This window comes from Phodopus roborovskii, unplaced genomic scaffold (assembly GCF_943737965.1).
Source record: "Phodopus roborovskii unplaced genomic scaffold, PHOROB, whole genome shotgun sequence".
Taxonomy (NCBI): Eukaryota; Metazoa; Chordata; class Mammalia; order Rodentia; family Cricetidae; genus Phodopus; species Phodopus roborovskii.
Window position 1 is genome coordinate 4,410,916 of NW_026126648.1, and position 25,500 is coordinate 4,436,415.

Below are 25,500 nucleotides of genomic sequence, written 5' to 3' on the forward strand. Positions count from 1 at the left end.
ATCCCTAGGGTGCTTACTGTTTCTACAAAACGGCATAGCACATGAGCTGTCTTATTTTGCTAACTACCTAACATTTCGTGGCATACTATAGTGAGCTTCCAAACTACACAAGATATTACTATATTCCAACATAAAATTATCATTTTAGTATTCAATGAGTGTAACATCCTTCTTTAAAAGGAACCAGTTTTAGTTTGAATTGTCTACCTGTGACCCGGAAATTGTAATAAAAAAAATAAGCAATACTACTTTCAGAGTGTCTCATCTCACAGCATCATTGGAGAGTTCTTGGCTCTGGAAACGAATCTGAGAAGCCTGGAACTAATAGAGGCCCCAATTCCCAACAGTATAAATAAAGAAGAGGGTTCTGCGCTTTTGATCCACTTCTGGGCTTAAGTACACCTGACATACAAATCAGTGTGGTGTAAAGTCAAAACTTTAAAAGAGCAACTATGCAAACTTCTTGTTCCTTTCATCCATAAAAGGCAATCTTACAGAGTCAATGCGGTCAGTACCCTTAGCCACACTTACATTAAATTAGAGGCCTAAAAATAATTTACTGAATACAAACTTAAGTTAAAAGTTTAGTTAATGCTGGTCCTCCAAATCTTAAACATGCTCATAAAATCACCCAAATACCAAAAAAAAGAATAAAAAAAACCCCTCTAATCATAAAGCATTTCTGTGTGTAATGATATGCTGACAACCGCTGTCAGTTAACTGTGCTAAAAGATTCCCACGTCTTAATTCATGAAATTCAACAACACTACGAAGTAATACTACAGCGTCACCGTGTTTCGTAGGTCACAGAGTTTAATTCCCAAACTCATACTCCAAAGAGGTATAGCACAAACATGAGACCAAAACCTCTCTAGGCTGCGAAGCTCAAACTGCCGACCTCCATGGCCTCTCTCCTCCCCATGCCTGTCTTCGTTTTGAGAAAGCCTCAAACACAGCCAGGTTCACTCAGGGTTGGCTGTGGCAGAGCTTGACTGGAAGAGATACACCATTTCCACATTTGATGTTCACTAGCTCTTAGCAGCTGAACACTAGCTCTTAGCGGCTGAAGCATAGTCTTACCGGTATGCAGCACTATTTGTGCTGGAGAGTTCTTTCAGGCAGGTCCGCTTCTGTTGCCATTACACAGAACACTGGGTCAATGCTGTAAAGCTAAATATGCTGTTTTCAATTATATCATGAAAACGACCTTATAAAATACCAAAAGGCTTGTTAGGGAAGATAAATCACAAAAGGAACGATGTTTAACGTTGACCATTATAAAATGTTCTGTGTGCTACGTTTTGTCATTTCTACAAGAGTCCAAAGACACGATGGCTTGAAAAAATGTTTGAAACACTAACATGTTTGCTAAACCTACTCTAAAAGGATGTAATTAATTATACAGAAGCTACTGAAATTAAATTTAATTTCAAATGAAGATTTTCAAGCTACAAAACCTCAAGAGTTCTCTTTATACTGGCAGACTCAACTTCTCACAGGAAACTTCAGTTAACCTAAGTTGTAAAAAGGCAGAGCTCTGATCGTGAAATTTTAACTAAACACGATATGAACATGAGAGAAAGCAACTTATGAAGGGGGAGTAAGTTGCAGGCCTACTCTGTCTTTCCTCAGTTGGTTTCATGAACCACATACAGTAGTCACTCGTGAGCAACACTCCTGATAGCCAGCTGCCCGGAGACAGGGTTATCTTTAGAACAGGGTCAGAATATGAATTCCTAGTTGCACATCAATCAATAGGACATGTCCCTGACATGGATTAAATCCCTGCATCATGCTATATTTGGACACCTAAAGCCATGCCCTGAACTTGGGAAGTTCGGCTATTAGTAGTTGCACTAATACTTTTGTTCATGTATTCCTTGCCTGCCATCATATAAGAACTGTGTAAAACTTTTTAGAACATAAAATGGCATTAGCAAATTTCTGGATACTCAAAACTTAAAACCATCAGGATATCCTGCTCCCAATAGTAATTCCAGCTATACAGAGCATTGTAGCCTTTCTCTACTATAAACTGGTATTTTATAATTATTTAAACTGTCTATATTACCGTGGTTACTCCAACAAAGATGGTCAGAGACAACAAAGACACAACTAAAAAATTGAACTCAGAGAAATACTGAGTCCCCAAACCTATAACAAAATGTAGAATAGATTCATTCAAATATATTGTATGTGCATATATTACTGGTTTCATTTTTTAATCACAAATACAGGAGTTAAAATACTGTGTGTGTGTATTCTAGGAGTGTTTTCTATAAAAACAACACAACAGCAGCAACATGCTCAATGGCCATTGTAAGTGAAAGAAAAATGTTTAATCAAAGTTTCTTAAACATCTCTCTGCGTGTCCTACAACAAATTTTTGATCTCAGGAACAGAGTGGCTAAATGTTTATGCGTTTTTCCCCTTTATAGTCAGATTTCTCCTTTTAATACTGGATTGAGATCATGGCAAGGCAGCTTACAATTACAAACACTTGCTACTCTTCAAGCTGACCAGAGTTCATATCAGGTGACGTAACAACTGTCCGTCACCCCTGCGTCTGGGGATCTGCTGCCCTGTTCTGGCCTTCATAGGCACTGACATGATACGGCTTGACTTTTTCTTTTTAAAGACTATTTCATATCAAATGAAATAATCTCTTTAAAGATGGGCATTATTTCCTTGGTTCCTTTACTTGGATATTCTCAACATGTCAACAACCGTTAAGTGCTTAGTAAATATGGAGTTGTGTGGAAAATGATTCTATTAAACAAGGCAAAAATAAAGAAGACAACCTTCACCAACTTGTTTTAGTGGCATTTGTAGACAAAGCAACAGATTTCTCCTAAAGTATGGATATGTGTCATTAGGTAATAAACATGCTAATTTTTAAAGTATATATTATGAGAAATTATATGTTAAGTAAGAGCTTTGGAAATGTTTGCTTTTGTTTTCTGCTGCTTTCCTCTGTTTTTGCTTTTGTTTGTTTGTTTTTTGAGTCTTAAAAAAACAGAGTGGCTTCTTTGGAAAACACAATGGCAGATGGTGCTGGTGTCGCAGGACGGCACAGAGGATCCGAGGGCCCAAGATTAGGAGGGCAAGGACTAGGCTCTTAGAGGTAAAGCTGGGCCCCCTGGTGACATGAGGAGGGAACCCCAGAAGAAACAAGCCTGTTCTCCCTGCCCATTAAGGAATACAAGATTGGTGGCTTTTCCTGGGAGTATCCCCAAAAGACCAGGTTCAAGGCTTCTGTCATCATTGGGGTGTGGCGCTTTGAATGAGAGTGGGCCATCGGGAATGGCACCTGTAGGAGGTGTGGCCTTGCTGGAAGGAGCGAGTCACTGGGGGCGGGCTCGGAAGTTTCAGAAGCTCAAGCCAGGCCCAGTGGCTCCCTTTTCCTGCTGCCTACAGATCCAGATGTGGAGCTCACAGCTACCTCTCCAGCACCACGTCTGTCTGCACGCCTCCATGCTCCCTGACATGATGATAATGGTCTAAACCTTGAACTGTAAGCCAATTAAATGTTTTTCCTTTGTAAGAGTGAGCAGGAAGATTGAGTCGGGGGATGAATAGACAAGAGCAAGAAGAGAGACACCATAATAGAGGGAGCCGTTATAGGTTTGAAGAGAAAACTGACTCTAGAGAAATGTCCAGAGACCTTCAAGACTGACTCCAACTAACAATCTAAGCAATAGTGGAGAGACTACCTTAAATGCCCTTCCCTGATAATGAGATTGATGACTACCTTAAATGCCATCCTACCGCCTTCATCCAGTAGCTGATGGAAGCAGAAGCAGACACCCACAGCTAAACACTGAGCTGAACTCCTGGAATCCAGTTACAGAGAGGGAGGAGGGATGAGCAAAGGGGTCAAGACCAGGCTGGAGAAACCCACAGAGACAGCTGACCTGAACAACCTGAAAACCCCACCATTACAATGACAACAATAGTCTCAAGTTAATTTTACTTATAAAATGTCTGATCTCCAACTACATAAGACTTTTCCTTGTATATTTAGCAATTTAAAATTAGCTATAGTTACTTGGTATAGAGTGTTTTCCAACTTAGGTTTTGTTACATACATACATATATACATACATATACATATATACATATATATATATATATATATATATATATATATATAGAGAGAGAGAGAGAGAGAGAGAGAGAGAGAGAGAGTCACAGTTTAATGCTATTGTGTCAAAAACAACTTTTAGGAAAAATGTCCTCCATTGCGAGTAGCAGTACAATAGTTAAAATATTAAGTTACTAGGTAGGCTCATTTACAGAGGACCTTTGTCAACAGCTCAAGAGTTAGTTACGTAAGACGTGAAAACTGTGAATAAGGCACTTCAGTAAAAAAGTAAATCCACACAGACAGACTCACTTACTCAAAGATGCTGAATAATGCCCTCTGAGGCTTTCTCCAAGCTTTCTCCAAATCTCAATCTTTCTATTGCTCAGGAGCACTCCACACACACACACTCCACACACACACTCCACACACACACACACACACAGATAAAGAGAAAGTTGCTGCCGACCGGCACCTACGTAGTGGGAATGGGACAGAGCCCCACACAAGGCAGGGTCTGCAGCGTGGTCCGATGGGCTCAGCAAAAGGGTGATAAACAGGGGAGCAAGTAAGTAAACATGCTGGCCTAACAGCCTATTACTCTATGGGCAGGGAAGCAAGACACAGATAGGGAAAGGTTAAGTTACAATCAATGCAACAGTGTGTACTGACACTAGGGGTATAATCCCAGCACTCAGAAGGCAACGACAGGCAGATCTCTGTGAGTTCCAGGCCAGCCTCGTCTATAGAGCTAGTTCCAGGACAAGCTCCAAATCAACTCAGAGGGGAAACCCTGTCTCAGAAAACCAACACACGCACGCACAGAGACAGAGAGAGAGAGAGAGAGAGAGAGAGAGAGAGAGAGATTAAGTTGGACTGAAATTAGAGTTATAAATTATCAATGTGAACTTGTGGTTTTTTTAATAAAAGAATATATATATACAAGCTGTAATGTTTAAGTCTAACCATTGAGAAATTTAAGAATACTATCCTAGTAACAACATTCTTGCTAAAAATCTTGATTTCTAAATACAACATCAACTAAAGTAATCGTAATCAGTGCTTCTAAGACTGGCACTGAGAAATAACATGACGCACCTCTAATACCTTCTCGGGTCAAAAAGGAAGGGCTCAGGAACAGAGTGGGCCAGTAGAGGTTTACTAAAGCCAGCACAGGAGAGCACTTTCCAACACTGAGCATCGAAATGCAGAAGGTGGGACTCTTAGAAGAGGCAGTGGGATGCTGGGCTGATCTTCCCCCAGAGGCTACTTCCAAGACAAGTCTGTTAGCACCAAGCATCCTCACATGACAAGGCGTTAATAATGAACTCAATTCTTGCAGTAGGGCACCAACTAATAAACAGAAGAATGATGGAATCTGAAAAACTGCCATTTGGCAATGATCAACAGTTAATCCAATGGGGGGGTGGACACCTAAAAGACACTAAAACAAGTGGGTGAAAATAATATGAGGAATATGATATTCTTTTTCAGAAAAAGTATCCTAACGGGCTGGCAGCACACCTCAGCAGGTAAGGTCCTTGGGTAGCATGCACAAAGCCAGGAGTTCAAGCCCAAGCTGTATCAAATTCAGGGTTGACATACACACCTGAGCCAGCTTGATGCAGGCCTGGACTACATGAAAGCCTGTACCGAACAAAAACAAAACTATCACAGAAGAGAGAAAGACAGCCGACAGCATATGCAGTTTGGTGACCAGGGTGAAGCCTCTGCCGTTGCAATGAGGCTGACACCTAAGCCACAGAAGAAGGGTGTGCTGAAGAAAGTTCCAAAAACCCGAACAGCCTGGTCGTGTAAATTAACAAATACACGCTAATTTAGGGACAAAAAGATGCTACAAAGATGGAATTTCTTAAGATGGCTAACCAAAGGGAGGAAGGCGTAAGATGCGAAGGAACTCTTCCGGGCTGAAGACTGCAGACACATAACTGGCTATCATCCATAATCCTGTACTTTTCAGCTGTAAGTCATTATTAGGACAAACGTCAAAACCGAAATGGGCAGTGGGGTTATCTAGACAAAGGGTGTATGGAAATTATTTTTTCTGGTGCTGGTAACTTCTCTAAATCTGATTTACTTCAATTGTGAAATTAAAATTTAAAACAAAGTTTTTCCTATGTAGCGAAAAGAAATTCTACTAATTTTGCAGCTTGTGATCTTCTTGAAACCAGTATGCTAATGCTAATTGTTTTGGGTTTTATTTCACTGCCTGTTCTAGAACTCCCTATGTAGACTAGGCTGGCCTATAATGCACAGAGATTGGCCTGCTCTAGCTTCTGCAGTGCTGGGATTAAAGGCATCTAACACCACAGCCAAGCAGCATGGTAATCTTTCCCCCTGACAATGAGAAGAAACGCAGAGCCCCTATTAGCTCCCAAATACTGTTCTCACTAACCCTCGGCACCGCTGTCTAGGTAAGCCATTGCTATTAGCAGCATTTTATAAATGGGAGCTAAGTTGCAATCCAGAAAGTATTGCAGGAAGATCTGAATGTAGGAAGCAAAGCCAAGGCACTCACTCGCTTTTGGATACTGATCTTGTCTATTTAGGAAAGGGTGAGGGTCCCAAAACCTATAGTAAGTAAGTCTACGCCAGCATTCATTTAGAAATAAGTTGAGAAAAAAGTAGCATGAAAATACATAATACTGGAAATCTTGTACTATAGGTTTATGGTATTTATATAAAAAATAAAAAGCACTATAAAAGCAGCTGAGATAATTTTAACAACTACAGTTTAAAGAAAGGCTGACTCATGACTTTGCAGTGAGAAAGAATCTGTAATTTTAGAAGTCTTTTTGGGAACATAGTGATTACATGTGGCTGCTGCTAGTACCCCATTTCTCTGCCTTCCAATCACCTGAGGGAATGACGTAGGGAACAAGTAACCATAAAACCCTATCGTGGATGTGACCATGACAGGTTTGGATTTGACTTCCTGGCAGTTTTCCAACTAGCGCAGGCAGGGAAGACGCCTACTTCCCTTTGGTCATCTTCCTTGAAAAGACAAGTCTCCAGAGGCCAAGATGCATAGAACTAGCCTCCAGACAGCAGCAAACAAAATCCCAACTGCTAAGACAGTGAGACCGGCATGGGAAGTCTAAGCGCATTCCTGCACTTTCCAACTCTGTAAGGGCCATTTTTCAGTTACGATTGCTCAGCCTTCCTCCACATCAATTACTGCTGAACTGGACCATCCTATTAACACACGAAAACACTGGAAAACCTCCCATCCTTTAAAATGCAAATAACTGTTTTAAAAGATGCTTCTTCATGGTTATGTGTGTGCGTCTGAGCATGTGAGTGCGGGCCGCGGAGGCTAGAAGGGGCTGTTGCATCCCTCGGAGCTGGAGTGCAGACACGCAGCCAGGCCATCTCTCGAGCCCCACAAACTAACTTTCTTCAACCCATGTCTGCCTTCTGGTGTCAGAGCCCCATCCTCTATGCCTCCTTCAGGAGTGGACAATGTTTACTGTCTTCGCTTTCTGTCTGATCTACCCCATTCACGTTCCCTGGGCCACCAGCATGAACCTGTGTCTGTAAAGAGCTTCCCCATCCGTCTAACCATGAAACTTGCTGTCCTGTGGCTTGAACTCCTCTCTGGAGTTCATACCCATCCTTAAACCATGTTCTTTCAGAGGTTTCCAGACCTTCCCACTCTCCTGGTTTCCTTTCTCTTCAGATACTTGCCAGTGTTCTTTCTCAAATCTTCCTGTCTCTTGACCTCATAGCCCTTAGTCCTACATTTCATTGCATTGTTAAAAATAAATAAATAAATAAATAAAAGTCTATCAGTATTCTTTCTTTTCATTACTGATCTCTGATCTCTGCCCAGAAGCTCATTCAGACATTTTTCCTAATCATGCCAATCCTCCCAAACTCTAACACCACAGAAGCACAAGTGCAAATCTTTATTCTCATTCTGTACCTGTATCCAGAATCCAGCCCCCATAAATACTGCTGGTCACTCTTTCACATTAGAAAGCGACTGACCTCCCTGCCATCCTGCCCTCACCCGATAATCACCAAGGCTCAAGACCCTCAATAGGAAGCTCCCATTTTTTGCTCTTGACTACATGTTCAAACAGCAACTATAATAAAGCTTTTCAAAAGAAATGACAAAAACATGTTGTTCAAACTGCCAGATAGGACTGGAAAGATGGTTTAGCATCAAAGCACTTTCTTTGTAAGTAAGAGAACCAGGACCCAGGGAAATGCTGGGGAAGTATGACCACCTTGCCTGTAATTTCAGCCTCAGAAGGCCAAGATGCAGAATCCCCAGAGCAAGCTGGCTAGCAACACTAGACACACTGGCTAGCTTCATGAATGATTCAGAGGCCATGCCTCAAAGAATACGGTGGGTTAACAATGAAAAAGATGCCCACCATCAGCCTCAAGCTTCCATGTGCATGGGCACTCCACACACACACTCCACACACACACACACACACACACACACACACACACACACCCCACACACACACCCCACACACACTACACACACACTGAAAAAGATGCCCACCATCAGCCTCAAGCTTCCATGTGCATGGGCACCACACACACACACACACACTCCACACACACACACACACAATCCACACACACACACACACACACACACACACACACACACTATTTAATAAGTAACAAGTAATAACTATGTTATTTAAGTAGCCTTGCCCTCCCTGGTCACAGGCTTTCTTGTTACCCTGTCATAGCTTTATCATAAAACTGTACCAGTAGTTGTATGAGATTGTAAATGTATTTACACATACACGGACATTCACATGTGTTGATTCTCTCCCAGAAAGTAGATTTCACGAGGGCAGGATATCTGCTTTATTGAATATCTACTCCCAACGTCTAGACATAATTCATGTCTCACAGAAGGAACTAAATGATTACTGGTGACTGACAGGAGGAAGGAACTGAATCTCACTTGGTCGCTTGCAATAAAGGGTACTGTTGATGATCAAATTTCCTTATCAAAAAGTACTCACTACTTTCTGGTCATTTTCAGTCTCATTGTGACAAAGAGAGGAAGAGAGGAAAGCAGGGGATGAAGAGGGGGAAGGGGGAGAGGAGAGTCAGACTTAATAAAGTGTTCAGATTCAGAAGTTCTACAGTAAAAGAGAAAATACACTATCCTTCAGTTTCAAACCAATCAATGAAGCATGGTGAACAAATCAGTGCAACTAAGCATGCCCACTAAAAACAAACTAGAGAGCTTTAGACAACTACCAAAGCAGACGAATCTTCGACTATCTCACACTACAATGTGGGATGTGCAGCTACTGTAATGCACAGAAACCTATTATTAGTCACTGTGGGAGAGCTAGAATAGCACTATCATTAAATCCTGCCACAAAACATTTGGTATTGGTCAAAACATGTAAAAGAACGGCGTTAGCATTTTACATGGTTAAAATACATAATTGAGAAACTAAACAAACTCATAAGGCAATTTATAGGGTAACGGATCTCTTGGGCCTCTCGTCAACCCCCTTCCCCCCCCCCCCCATCTCCCACGCCTTCCAAAAAGTAAAGGGCTTTGCTTAACAGGGACTGTTGCTGTCATCTCCAATGAGCATGGGTTCAAAGGGTCTGGAAATGGTGGGCAAGCGTGAAACCTCTACCTTCCAATGCACAACTGTCTTCCCAGGGAGTTTCTTGCCTGAATGAGCTTAAATTCTGTTTCTCTTTCGAGACAGCGTTTCGGTGTGTAGCCCTGGCTGTCGTGGAACTCAATCTGCAAGCCAGGCTGGCTTTGAACTCACACCTGCTCCTGCCTCATGAGTGCTAGGTTCAAAGGCATGCCCAGCCACCACTGCCCAGCTCACACTCAAACCCTTATCAGCTCAGGAATACAATTGCTCCTGAAGGAGACAGAAGCTGTGGTGAGATGTAGGGAGATAACCTCTCACCCATAGCTATTCAAAAATTTGCTAACTGTGATGAAATGTGTTGTACTTGTAATTTTCAAGCGCTTCCATTTTCTTTCTAGTACAATCTTATCTGCTTGTTCCCAAGAAAAACCCTTTGCTTAATCATACTTGCAACTACGATTCAATTTCCTTTTGCACTGACTATCTCTTAAGGAGGGTGATAATCACTGTCCCTACTTAGCTCACTCTCTTTAATTATTTTATTATGACAAAATATATATAACATAGAACTTACTATGAGTATAACCAAAAGGAGTTAAATCTATTTCCACAATACTTTTCATCCTGTGAAACTGAAAATAGTATGTGTCAATTATACAGTAATTCCCTTCTCTCCTGTCTACCAACTCTTCTATCATTGTGATTTTTGAATATTCTGTAAGTATTTCACATCTTCAAAATTATATATATATAATTTGTGTTGTTAGGCATATTCATTTCTTCAACAAGAATCATCCATATTGGGCATATTGTCAGAATTTCCCTCCTTTTAAAGGCTGAATAAATAACTCACTGAATTATATCCCATACTTTGTTTATCCATTCACATATCAATTAATTACATCTTCTTGTGTGGGTTTGCATGCATACACATGTGTCTTCAGTCACCATACCAATGCTTAAATCAGTTTCTTCAAAGTTAATGATTTGCTCCTTACCAAGTTGTTGGTTTGGATTTTTTATACCTCATTTCTTTACATCCAGCTATAATACTAACCACTCTTTCCTTCCTTCCTCCTTCCTTCCTTCCTTCCTCCTTCCTTCCTTCCTCCCTCCTTCCTCCTTCCTTCCTCCCTTCCTTCCTCCTTCCTCCCTTCCTTCCTCCTTCCTCCTTCCTCCCTTCCTTCCTCCTTCCTCCTTCCTCCCTTCCTTCCTCCTTCCTCCCTTCCTTCCTCCTTCCTCCCTTCCTTCCTCCTTCCTCCCTTCCTTCCTCCCTTCCTTCCTCCTTCCTCCTTCCTCCCTTCCTTCCTTCCTTCCTCCCTTCCTTCCTCCTTCCTTCCTTCCTCCTTCCTCCCTTCCTTCCTCCTTCCTCCCTTCCTTCCTCCTTCCTTCCTTCCTCCTTCCTTCCTTCCTCCTTCCTCCCTTCCTTCCTCCTTCCTCCCTTCCTTCCTCCTTCCTTCCTTCCTCCTTCCTTCCTTCCTCCTTCCTTCCTCCTCCCTTCCTTCCTCCTTCCTTCCTTCCTCCTTCCTCCCTTCCTTCCTCCTTCCTCCCTTCCTTCCTCCCTCCCTCCCTCCCTTCCTTCCTATATCTTCCACTATAAGAAGAGTGTTGCGCAGGAGAAAAGGAAAAAACTTTTTCAGGAGTCATGCAGTATAAAGAAAATAAAAGAGGGATGTCATCACTGAGCCAGGAAATCAAAAGGAAGCGGAGTTAAGAACATGTGCGAAATACACGAACACGAAAAAGTCCCAGGGCTTACATGAGGAGACACATGCCGGGACCATCATGCTTGTATTAAGAACAAAGGGTCAGGTAAGCTATCATGCCAACTCGCTTCCTTTCACATCCCCTCTCTCGATATCAACGGCACATCCTTGCCGCTGCCCCTTTTCTTGTACGCCTTGTCCTTAAGGGCTAGGCCATCTTTCCAGCCCTGTCCCTTTCTGATTTGCCCTGTGTCCCTCTGAAGGACACTACTCATTTCACTAGTCAGGCCCTGCAGCCCTGTCAGCATTCCGTAGGCTCTCTCTCTCTCCTACGCCTTCTTCCAATGGACTGCCAACCCCTTTGTTACCCCACCCTCAACACCCACACCCACCACAGACAGACAGACAGACAGACAGACACACACACACACAGAAAGACACACACCCACACACACACACACACACACACACACACACACACACACACACACACAAACTCTCACAATGGTTCTGGAATTACCCAGGGCATTCCACATGATGCCAGGTGCTTTACCACTGAGGAGCCTTTTTCTACTTTCCATTTTGAGAGAGGGTCTTGGTAATCTGAACTTTTCCTGTGGTCCAGATGGGCTTTGAACTTGTGATCTTCCAGCCTTAGCCTTTTGTGTGCTGGGATTGAAGGCTTATGTCAGCACACCTACTTGCTTGTTGCAGAAATTCTTCTTGTCCTGATAGGTCCTACTGTCCTTCTCAGCCCCAAATAAGTAGACAGACGCTACATTGATTATAAAACTGTTGGCCAATGGTTTAGGCTTCTTATTGGCTAGCTCTGTCTTAACTGGTTAACCTAACCCATTTCTATTAATCTATGTATTTCAGCGTGGCCTTATCTTACCGGAGAACACCTGGAACATCCTACCCTCCCAGGCTCTCTGGTGGGCTTTCTCTGCCTCCTTTCCCAGAGCTCTCCCCCCAGCCCCGCCTATCTACCTGTCTCATTGGCTGAACAGCGTTTTATTCATTAACCAATAGGAGAAACATATGTACAGAAGGACATCCCCCATCACTTGCTTAATTCCTGACTTTTAACTAGTAAGTCTATCATGTTAAGCACTTAAAAGCAAATGAGATAACACGTTTTATGCTCTCTCTCTCCCTCTCTCTTTTATTTTTAAGTTATTACATAACAACGAAGAAGAGTTGTTAGGGAAGTAAAAACTGAACTCCTTTCAATGAGGCATTACTTCATTTTGTCACAATAATCTGGATTTTTTTTTTTTTTTTCAAGACATGTTTCCTTGTGGACCTTTGGAGCCTGTCCTGGAACTAGCTCTTATAGACCACACTGGTCCTGGACTCACAGAGATCCGCCTGCCTCTGGCCCCCACTCCCCCACCCCCCTACCCCAAACCCCCCCCCCCGCACAAGTGCTGGGATTAAAGGCATGTGCCACATCCACCCAGCATAATCTAGATTCTTAACTTCAAACTAATAATTGCAGTAAATATCTAACTTCTGAAGAAAACACATGAAATCTAAAGTATCTAATAGCCCATTATTTTCAATATTGTAGAAGCCATGATGAAGCCAAGAGAAAGTAAAACTTGACCTTTAAGACATGGAACTAAATGGCAATGCTAGACAACACAAGTAAATGTGTGTGTGTGTGTGTGTGTGTGTGTGTGTGTGTGTATGTCTGTGTGTGTGTGTATACTGTAATTTATTCCATTTTAATCTAGCATTTCTTCTAAACTATGTCTTTGTAAATGAAACATACATTTCAAAATAATGGAAATTGAAGATTTCAGAAATGAGATAATGTGATCACATATAAATTGAACAACATAGCTAACACCATTACATTTCAATTTATACTATGTTTATTACAGTATATTTAAAACCGCAAACAATCAGTTGAATCGGGGGGGGGGGGAGGGGGACTTAAGTAAGTGTAATATTTACTTGAAAAGAAAACACTTTCTTTGACAGACTATCTTTGGATAGAACAACATTGTTCTATTGTCATTTTAAAGTAGTAATATTTTTCCATGCAAAGTAGAATTTAATATAGCTAATTTCTGTCAATAGCATATATTTGAATATCAAAACTATATTCACAGTCACAGCCAGGAATGGTGGCGCACACCTTTAATCCCAGCACCCGGGAGGCAGAGAGGCAGGTGGATCTCTGTGAGTTCAAGGTCAATCTGGTCTACAGATCGAGTTACAGGACACAAATGAAAATTATAGTCACAGTCTATACCCTCTCCCCAAACAAAGGGCTAAATGTGCTCTACCCATTACTAATACCCTCAGAACTATTCATCCAGCAGAAACTTCCAGCTAAGGGTGACAGGGTAAGTATCATGGAATGCAGCCCTTCTCACCTTACTTAACCTCTTCCTATCTACCCCACAGTTCCTCTCATATGGGCTCGACAGCCCATTGTAGAACGTCCCATTAACTACCTATTAGTCGGTCTCTCTCCCACCATGGCTAGGTCAAGAACAAAGGTGCATTCTACACTGACGTATCTTAGTCTGGGACAATGCCTTGCTCCTGCTTAGCACTTATGAAATGCTCCTACTGTGTGAGCCAGCTTCACGGACACCCTCAAAGCCAGTGTGCGCAATCATAAGAAACAAGCAAGCAAGCAAACAAACAAGAACCACACAAACAAAACCCTCTGGATACCCTCTAAACACAGGGTCAACGGGTCCAAGTCCTCCTGTAAAACATTGTGGAGTCCGCGATGTTCCGCTCTTCCCACTCAAATACACAGCTTACCCACACAGTGTCAACAACTTTTTGCCTGCATATGGCAAATAATCTTTCTACAGATTCTTATCTATTACAAGGATTTCTCAGAAGTTTCAACAATATCCAACATTTAGAGGTGGTGACAAAAAAAAAAAAAAAAAAAAAAACAGCTGCATGAGCTGTTATACCCCACATACTCAGTAAACACTGCTGCATACATGCACATTAAACACTGTTATACCTACATACACACTAACACTGCTACATACATACATATACAGTAACACTGCTATACATACACACACACTAACACTGCTACATGCATACACAGTAAACGCTGCTATACATACACACAGTAAACACTGCTACATACACACACACAGTAAACACTGCTATACATACACAGTAAACACTGCTATACATACACAGTAATCACTGCTACATACACACACACAGTAAACACTGCTATACATACACATTAAACACTGCTATACATACACACACATTAAACACTGCTATACATACATACACACTAACACTGCTACATACATACATACACACTAATACTGCTATCCATACATACACACTAACACTGGTACATACACATTAAACACTGATATACATACACACACAGTAAACACTGCTATACATACACAGTAACACTGCTACATACATACACACACAGTAAACACTGTTATACCCACATAGGCAGTAAATGCTGCTGCTCATAGCTGCATGCTCTAAGAGCACCTTTGTCTTTGCTACTGAGACCACACACACACCAACAGCTCCCTCCGACAGCGTTGCTTAGCTTACCATGGTCACATTTGCCTCAGAGAAACAGGAGAAGGAACACATGTCCACTGAGCATTTGTTCGGGGCTCAGCGCTGCTCTACACTTTCCTCTGATTGTGAACAACCTTCTAGATGCATTTAACGGTATTCACCCTTACCTCAGATCTGAGATACAGAAATAAATATTTTGTGACTTATCACACGCACTAAAGGAAATTACATGTCTGGTTTATAAACTGCATTCTCAAAGAACTTAACACTCAAACGTGCCATTTTAAAAGACTTGTGCTAAAAGTACTAATAATATATATATATATCCCTGAATTCATTCCCTAGAATAAATCTGTCCCCACTACTAACTCCTGCAACTCCACCATTTAGGTAGTATTTAACCAAACGTTCTTACATCGCTATCTAGTTTTTCATTTGTGCATATGAAAACTGCTGTTAACACTCCATGAAGAAATGGCTTGACGCTTCCTTGGATCCTACTACTGACTGCCATGCACGCTGTAAACAGACAAAGTATTCTGTTGCTGGGTGCCACAAACATGCTCCTGGATCGCCAAGTTTTATGTTTTGAGTAGCTCTGACAATATCGCCAAACGGTGTGGACTCAGTCCGTCTATGTTTTCTGATTCAGACTCGATGTAAAAAGCGACAGTGAACAACTAGAAAAGGCCAGCAGTTTTTATTGATACTTAGGGATCCACCCACACTAACACACCCAGAAGAAAAACCTCAGCAGAAAAAAAGTCTTTGCAGAGTAACAATTTATAATGAGCCTTACTTTTAAGAATTCAAGATCCATGGCCAGAAATTTTTTTACTTTTATATAATATTTACAAAAAAAAACTGCTGTCATAAACAGAAAGATAATACCCAAGATCATTTTCTGTTTAAGTATATTGACTTAAAAATAACAGTTATTAAATACCCAGTTCTCTCTACATACTGAATTAAAGAAAATTTAAGCTGCTTTAAGCTAAACTTTTCTAAATGTTTAATGTCTACTCAACTTATTGAAAAAAAAAAAAACACCTTAAAGCACAGCTGAACATTTTAGTTTGTACAGTACTACAGAGAAAGCACTTGCTAAGAGAACCATCTGCTGTGTCAGAAAACATTTAATTTACATTATAGAAGAGTCACGTTCTGTAAGTTAACCACTTTTATTATTCTTGTTATCTTGTATGCAGCGGTGTCTGGCCTGCATGTACTCCGAGCATTACATGTGCATCTGGGGTATCTTCAAAGCCAGGAAAAGGTCTGGGATCCCCTAGAACTGGCATTACGGATGGCTGTGAGCACTGGGACTCAAACCTGCGTGCTCAGGAGGGACAGGCAGCCAGTGCTCCTAGCCACGATCTCTTCATTCCCGAGAGACAGCTCTTAAATTACATCACTTGGAAGTTCCTAGACGTTCAGTAACATTCCACGTTTACTTCCAATTTCAGAAAATATTCAAGCATGAGTAAAGAAAGAACCCTGCATGGTATACTTTGTCATTTCCCTTCCCCTTTCTTCTTCTGTTACTCTCTGACAATCCCACATGTACACAGGGTACCCTGATACTGTCCGCCCCCAACTGCTCTCCGTAACCTGCCTTCCTTCCTAAGACCTTCCAGTCAACCTCCACGGTCTACTCCAGGCACCGCCTTCTGTAAATAATCCTAATGAGCTAATACTCCCTTCTGTGAACCCGCACCATCCCCAGCGTTAGCTGAACTGTGTACATACCACCTCAGCCTGCAATGACTCAATCCCTTCCTCTCTCCTAATCTGCTCGGTGTAACCTGGGGCCGTGTCTAACTTAACTTTAGTCCCCAGGATCCAGTGTTATGCTTGCCTGGCACAAAATACAGAATAACCCATGTAATATGAATTATCTTACGTATGACTGGTAACTAGAGATGTGTCAACATATTATGTCATGAAGCATTTTCAGACAAGTGAACATTTCATATCATGCAGCAGCAAAATATACAAAACGTATCCATCTCCCACCAACACCTCCAGCTGTGACTGGCCGCCGCGACCTCAGACACATGCCTATCACATGTCTGCGATTTGCCTTTCTCTTTCGCTTCAGGCAGCCTCAACCCAACTTAGCGCAGTAGTCCTTTCCTCAAGCTGCATTCACGAATGATTTCCAAAGTGTGTCCCTATGCCCGCTGTAGCATTTAGGGATTTTACATTCCTTTCCATCAGTTTCGGGACGGCAAGGACTCGGGATGCAAAGCTGCACAGATTCTGAGACAACTATTACACCTGCTTTTCTTTTCCATTAACTGTCACCTCGAGTTGTTCAGGAGTCCATGCGTTACAGCATGACATAAGTGTTTGATGCAATGGCTGTGGAGCAACGGGCACTGTACTGTCAGCCGCTAATCCCACACCGGTTGAGCATCAGTGTTGAAGAGGGCCACTGCTCTAGCCACTGGATATCTAAAAACTGACAGGCGAGAATGAATGTGTGTGTTTATCTGCCACATGCACATTTTTAACATACTCATCGACACTGAATTTACTATTTTTTTTTTTTTTTACATTCATTCTAATAAGAAGAACTAGTTGCTTCCTAGCAGAACTCCTGTGAGAAAAAGGGAAGGAGATCAGAGCAGAGCTCCGCGGGCCCAGCAAAGCTGTAACAGCAATGCCTGGCCCCACCCCACTGTTTAGTAACTATGGGAGACTCCACCCCGTCTCTGTAAACTTTTTGGTGAGGTTATAATGCCTGAACCCTCCACACCGTTACCTTCCTCCTTCCCTCTGGGCAGCTGTGCTAACGGGAACCTGGCAGCCACTTCTCTCCGGCCTTTGCCCCAAAGCAAGTGAGGTGGACCCAGGTCAAGCTCTCGGGAAAGTAACATGGGTTACGTAAGTCAGGCAAGTAATTTGGCCTTAACAGCAAACTATTGCTCTATCACAATACATCCCTCGATCACAATGTAAAATAAGGAGATAAGGACAGAATCAAAAGCTTAAGAGGAAAAGATCATATCAGTAAGCACAGCAGACTCCTCTCTCTGAGCCTTGCCTTGTGGGTAAGGGGCAGGCGCCGGGAAGACGTCATCCTACAGCACTTTAGAACACAGCAAGTGACACGGGAACAAGACATGATGGAAAGCAAGTGCAGCATGACGGAGACTGGCCCTTACTAAGGACCACAAATGAGCCAGGGGGCTAGCGGACAGGCCACTGGGAAACAGGAAGCGGACAATAAAACTCCCACCTCAAATACATTCCCTTGGCATGTTTCGGAGACACCCGCAGACCTCTACAGGAAAGACCATGGAAGGCTGTCCTTCTGTAGAAAACCAAGACTAGAACTCTACAACAATCCTCGTAAGTAAAATGAGTAACAAATGTAGGCAGAGGCATTTTCAACATCTTTTTGCCTTGATAGTATTTTTCTCCCAGAAACAAAGATTCCGTATGTGTCAATCGGCCAGCCATGCAGAGTCTGTGACCTGGCAGACGCCAACCTGAGGGTCCCCAGCCAGTTCTCCAGTTACACGCCTTCCTCTGTATGTGCCATTTCTAGATGTTATCACTGCTAATCAAAAAGTAATTAATTTATGTTTTTACAAAAGTCTGTTCAGCTTCTTGGTTTCGTTATTCAAACTTCTAGACAAAATATATGTGCCATACACAACTGTTTGGCATTTACGAAATAGGAATACTAGGGAAAGGGATAGTTTGGTTAACTGATACAGAAAAACAAAATAAACTGAATGAACTTTTTAAATTGCTTAAATTTTAGTGCCTTGCTAGCATGGTGTCTGAGGATGGGCCACAGCTTTCTAATTATTGCCCACAAAGTAGCTGAACACTTGGAAAGAGAAAAACTTCAGGAATCCTTCTTCTATAGTTTCACTTGCTTATGGTTTCGGTAACCAACATTCCACCTCAATGAGAAAAAATATTGATGGAAATTTCCAGAATGTTCTAAGTACTATAACAAAATATTATGCTCTTCTGGCAGGAGCTCAACTTATTCCTCTGTCCAGAGCATCCACACAGTATATGCTACCTGCTCTGTGACAGACAGCTAAAAAGGACCACGTCCTAGAACTTTTACTTGTCATACATTGTTATAGTTCCTCGACTGCTATTTATTATTTGCTGTTAACCGTACGGTACCTAACTTATAAATTATACTTCGCTGAAGAAGTATATACACAGGGAAACAGCATGCCCAGGTGCTTCTTCTGGAGGTCTTGGAACACAGGCTTGGGGCACAAAGCCGATTACAGCATTAGAGGGGTTCACAGAGGGCATCACTTTCTGAGCCCCTGAAGACTATAGACATTACTCACAACTAAAAGGAAAACTTGTTTCCTTTTTTCAAAATGTGATGTAACATTTATAAGGATACCATTTAACAGCTCACACAATGAGCTCAAGCAGACATTATCTTATTTAGTCTAGTATAGGATATAAAATTATCTAAGAATAGCCTGTAACTTAATGGATCTAAGAAAGTTTTAATGTACACAGTCTCAAAGAATTATGTGCAATGGGTAGGACTGCCAATGCCGGGCAGGGCAGAGGCAGACTGGCCGAGGCCCCAGACCACCGCACATTCTTACCTTCTGATGTTTTCCACTGTTTCCACAAATCCTCAACAGTTATGTGCTTATCTTCCCTGTGCAGATGACTATGCTTATTTGTAGCATCTTTATATTTCATATCTTCTCTGATAAACTGTAAGAGAGAAAACACTAAGTTAGACGTAAGTAAAATCCTTTAGTCCCAATAAACTAAAAACAAGACAAAAGTAAATTATAATTGGTGACCATCTTTCATAAACCACCCATTACTCTGTTGGTATTCTACAGCCATTTTCTCATGAGTGTTAAACATATTTTATGAAATGTTTTCTAATCATGAGAATGGAGGGAGTAAAAGTCTTTATTCAAAGTTCATTTGCTCAGTAGATACTAGTGCACATTTATAGTGTGCAGAGCTACACACACACACACACACACACACACACACACACACACAGAGAGAGAGAGAGAGAGAGAGAGAGAGAGAGAGGGAGAGGGAGAGGGAGAGGGAGGGAGGGAGGGAGGGAGGGAGGGAGGGAGGGAGGGAGGGAGGGAGAGAGAGCGCACTATAATATGGTAACTGTTTCTAAACGTCATGATGGTCCTGAAGGAAAGCACTGTTTTAATTCTGCTTTATAAATGAGGAGTGAGGGTTAGAACCAAGAGTTGAGATTGCAATCAAAGCCAAGGCCTCAGTCAAGCACATAGTTCAGTTATTGGCTCAGTGTTCCAATTCTGACACATAAACAGTGATGATGTATTTCCAACAACTAACACTAATCTCGTTCACTTCATCATAGTTCTGTGTTTTTCTACCATCTAAGCCATTACTCAAAGCAAAGTCAGCTATGGTGTTACAACTAGCAGATTTCATAAGACTATGTATATCCATATAAATCATATCTTAAAATATTTAGAAAGAACGCAGCAAAATTAATCTCTGCTAAAAATTAACCAGGTCTCTAATATTTCTTTCCCACTGTCCAACAAATAAAAAGCAAAGACTATTATACCTATAAATGATTCATCAACACTGTCTTATCTCCTCAAACTTCCTCGAAATGAGAAACAAATAGAATACTTTACATTGTTATTACTTCTAATTGTTGCTCAATGTTTCTTTCTTTCTTTCTTTCTTTTTTTTTTTTTTTTTCTTGTTTTGTTATTTTACTTGTATCTGCCTTGACTTTTCCTTGATTCTAAAAGTGAATCATAGGCTGTCAAAGTCCACCAGTCAAGAAGACTAAAAGCAGAATCTGAACTCTAATTAAGTAAACAGCATTCCTGGTAGAGATGTCCAATCTCCCACAAACCTACTCTGGGAAATCCTGACCTGATAGCACTAATAAAGGACTGTTCCATGAATAACTGGTTACTGAATATGATTTTCAGAGAGACTCACACACAAGATTCTACTAAGAAAACTCTTCTAGTAGTACTGGAAATCAAACAGATTGCTTTCCACATCTAATTGCAGGAAGTCATGTCACAAACTCATCACAACTTTTGCACCTATAATATGCATCCGGTATTTGTGCCTGTGTTTCATTGTTTTGACTCTGCTGTAATAAAACCTAATATATATCATTAAAACTATTACTTGGATGCTCTATTTAGTTGCAGCCCTTTCCCCTACAGACTAGTAAATCAATAAAGGCCCACGTACAAACCCTGCCACTCCTCTCTCACACTATCACACACTTCCACAGCTACGGGACAGGAGGACAGCTCATCAGAAAAGAAAACACAGGAACTACAACAGGGTGGCAGCTCTCTCTCTCTCTCTCTCTCTCTCTCTCTCTCTCTCTCTCTCTCTCTCTCTCACACACACACACACACACGAAATCATGAAAACTCACACTTCTTGGCCATGACTCTGGATCTTCAAGGAGATAAATACTCTGGTTTTGAAAGTACCATAACACTTCCAGTCACGATGGACCAAGTGTTAAGTGGAAGAGATCAAGCCAGTAAACATGCAGAGACTAAATAACACAACAAAGAGGGAGAGAGAGCACAACTACAGCCCAAGCGTCCCCGTGGCTCAATGGCTCCCTACTTTCAGTCCCTGGACTGCACAGGTTTTACTCTTATTGCCACAATACAAATCTGGATCCTCTTGAAGCCTTAATACCTGAGAGACATGACTTATCACTGATGGGAGATGGCATTCTGTAAATATGTTTCTCTTATTGGTTAATGAATAAAGCACTTTTGGCCTATAGGGAAGCAAGATAGGCGGGACTAGGAGACAAGGAGGATTCTGGGAGATGGAGTAGAGAAGAGTCGAAATGTAAGACTCAAGACGAGTAAGAGGTCTGGACCCTCTGGTAAGATAAGACCATGTGGAAATACTTAGATTGGTAGCAATGAGTTAATATTTAAGACAGAGCTAGCCAATAAGAAATGCTAGTAACAGGCCAAGAGTTTCATAATTAATACAGTGTCTCTGTGTGTTATTTGGGGCTGATGCAGCTGTGGGACCAAGCTGGTGGGAAAGCTCACCACAGGCAAACATTCAGATCTGACTCTATCACTATCAGACATTTGCAGGCTACTAAACGTCTCTTCAGTCTCCTACCACTGTTCCAGGCAAGAAGGGAAATAAAAATGCCTACCACATATAGTTGTAAAAGTAAATCTGAAATGTATACACAGTGTGCACAGTTTTGCAAACACAAGTAGATACACCAGTATTAGTAAAGTACGAATAAGTGCTGGGCTGGCACTGCACAAGCAGTGCACTTAAGAAGCTAAGGAGAGAATCATGGTATTGAGCCCAGCCTGGGGTGCAAGCAAAGCCCTTATCAAGAAGAAGCCTGGATAAGTGAACCTCATCTTGACTGAATATGTAAATTCTGAGGGAAATGCTAAATGTTTATAAAAGCCTGACTCCTAGTATTACAGAGTTTCAATTCAGATATTCTAAACAAAAACAATGCAAGGCTCAGATGCAGAAGAAAACTACAGCCTCTTCATTGACGAAGGAAACAAAAAATCTGACAAAGCACACTCGTCATCAAAATAACACAGTGTCCAAGGTCTGATAAATGAGTCACTTAAAGCAGATGGGCTCCTTAGAAACTGCAGGGTGTTCCTGTCTTGAAAACAAAATGAAAAGAGCTTCGTACAGGATCACAGAAGAATAAACAGCAAAAGAATTCCTACTGCCATGCTCACTTTATGTTGTAATTTGTATGTGTACCCATGCACATGGCACAGCACGCATGTGAAGTTTCAGAGGAAAACTCGAATGAGTTTCTCCTCCCACAATGTGAGCTCCAGGATCAAATTCAAGTCACCAAGCTTGGGTGGCAAGAGCCTTTACCTGCTGAGCCATCTCACCAGCCACACTCTCGCTTTTAAAGATGAAACACAAGCGCTTGCAACCAAGTCTGATAAACTGATTCCAGTAGCCAGAAACTGCAGGAGAGAAGGAGAGAGCCAAACTCCCTAAGGTGTCCTGTGACCCCCAGAGGTGTGACGTGGTACACATGTGCCACATCCTGCACAATCAATCAAACTGTCACTCGGTGAATTAACTTAGAAATGTAAAGAACACAAACTGGAGTGTGTTCTCATATGACTAGTAGCAAAGGGTAAATTATTTAAAAATCTGAAAAAAAAGTATTAATGTTACAATAAGTGCATTCCATGACAACCAGAAATATATTAGGAGTTCATCAAAACCTACCATTAGGCTTTGGCCCCAACTTCCAGAATTCTTTAATACCAAATTACTAACTTGGTTGTCTTTTTGCCATCTTAGAATTCATGCAAACTAGTACCTATGCAATCATATGAGTCAATACTATGTCCAATTAGCACAGCCTCAATGACATGCCAAATTATTTAGAATTAACTAGTGAATATTTAAGGAGAGGTTACATACTTAAATCTCCGTGTTCTACTTAATAAAACTGGTAAATAAGAATGTTTATTTCCAGTGTAGACGAAGTTAGAGACTAGATTTAGCATCCTCCTACATAGAACAATTAAAACACCAGGCAAACTATATGGACACCAATTTTCACAACATTGAACACAAAGCCAAAAAGGACAGGGATCCTGGAGAAACTAGAAACAATCATTTTGGTAGCTCAAGGAGTAGGGTAAACTTTGGGTCATTTTTAATGTAGGGTCTAAATAGTTGCCATATACTAAATGTATTTTTAAAACAGAACAACAAAGTTATCAGAGCCTATAATATACATTTTCATACTCTCTTAGCTGCTAATGGACCCACTTGATAACCCTCTCTGATAACCCCAAGAGCTAACACCACAGAGCTACATCAGCTACTGCCCAGGGTCTCCAAGGAGCACACAAGACCCTCCATCTAATGAACAGCTCGCTTTAGGTCATTTCTATTACTATATCCAAGTATCCCAAAACAGTAATTTGAAGATTTTTGATAATGAGCATAAATAAATTTTTCTCATATTTCTAGAGGCTAGGTAGTCTAAGATCAACCTGATGAGGACCTGTTCCCTGCACACTCATGTGGCTTAGCGAGGGCCACCCATGTCATTGGCTCACCCACATAAATACATGTAGGAGAGTAGAGTCCTTGTGACTGAAATTAACACTGATGATGTCTGACCTCCCAAAACTTCCAGGGCAGGCTAAATTCTTGGCACATAAAGTTGGGCAGAGGCCAGGGAGATGGCTCAGTAAGTGAAATGCTTGGGGTATAAACATAAGGACCCAAATTAGAATTCCCAGCACTCATCTAAAGCCAAGCACTCCAGCAGGCATCTGTAACCCAGTGGCGAGAAGAAGTCAGAGATGAGATCAGGGAGGTGGGGGACACAGCGCATCCGTGGTGCTCATTAGCGAGCCTGTCTAGCTGAAACTGAGCTGTACATTCAGTGACAGCCTCTTTCCTTCCATCACCAGATCTGAGTCCTTGGAGACCTGAGCCAGAACTCCTCCAACAAAACAGTAAAGCGCATCAATGCTAAGCTAGAGAAGTCATTACCGGGCATCTGCCAGCCACTGCCTCAGCTGCAGGCAAACTCAGAACTCAAGATATGGCTGTGAGAACTAACAATCAGCTACCTAAGGAAACCGCAAACAGGCGGTGATCCTAGAGCTATCATAAGTTTTGTACCAGTTCCTCAACTGAAATGTTTCCAGAAAATCCAAACCTAACTATTCATGATCTGGAGAAAAATTTCAGTGGGAAGCATGTAGTTATTATTGCTCAGAGGAGAATTCTGCCCACATACACCAACTCACAACAGCAAATGAAAATTAAGCAAAAGGATCCCGGAGGCCAAACCTGGTTGCTGTGCAGGACGGCACTCTTGGGGACTTGACCTTCTCAGGTGAAACTATGGGCAAGGGGATCTGATGAAAGTGGACGGCAGCTGGCTGATAAAGGTTCATTTACAGAGATGGGGGTTGGGAGGGAAAAGACACAGCCGGACAGGTGGCACACAAGAGTGGAGATACATCTTCTGGTGGGTCCAGGAAGAAGCTCATGGGCAACGGTGTGAATTCTGAAGTCTCGAGTTTCAACTGTCAGCATAAATGACGAAAACGAGTGCCTTTCACACAGAGGAAGACACGTGACATTGATCTTTGTGTGCATATGCACAAGCACACGCATGCCCACCTGCACCACACACACAACACACCACACTTCAGGTGTGCACATGAAAACATTAGACATATTCAATTAAGCCATAACATTTCTTCCTAATTTAAACAGATGGCTTAAATGGAAATGTATATTTCTAACTTGAAGTGCATTTTGTAAATTGAACTATAGCTATATGGTCCTACAGATGAGAAGATATTTAAGAAGTTTTTAATTTCTATAGAATTAGATTTGTTTCTTGTCATAGTTACCTGGACCACAATCACTACAAAAGCTTCCAAGAGTAATATCGCTTCACTCTGATACTCGGACTCTAAGTTGTGGAGCAGAAGACTAGGAAACGGATCAGGTTCTGTCTTTGAACAAGCAA

General features: G+C 41.7%; 1 protein-coding gene across 1 annotated transcript in view; it reads right to left on the reverse strand.

The window, feature by feature from the left end:
• Nucleotides 1-25,500, reverse strand: part of Stim2 (stromal interaction molecule 2) — a 106,101-nt gene that overhangs the window by 26,233 nt on the left and 54,368 nt on the right. Inside the window, exon 3 of the mRNA XM_051174109.1 lies at nt 19,565-19,679. Coding sequence (XP_051030066.1) covers nt 19,565-19,679 — 115 coding nt within the window. The remainder of the gene's footprint in view (nt 1-19,564; nt 19,680-25,500) is intronic.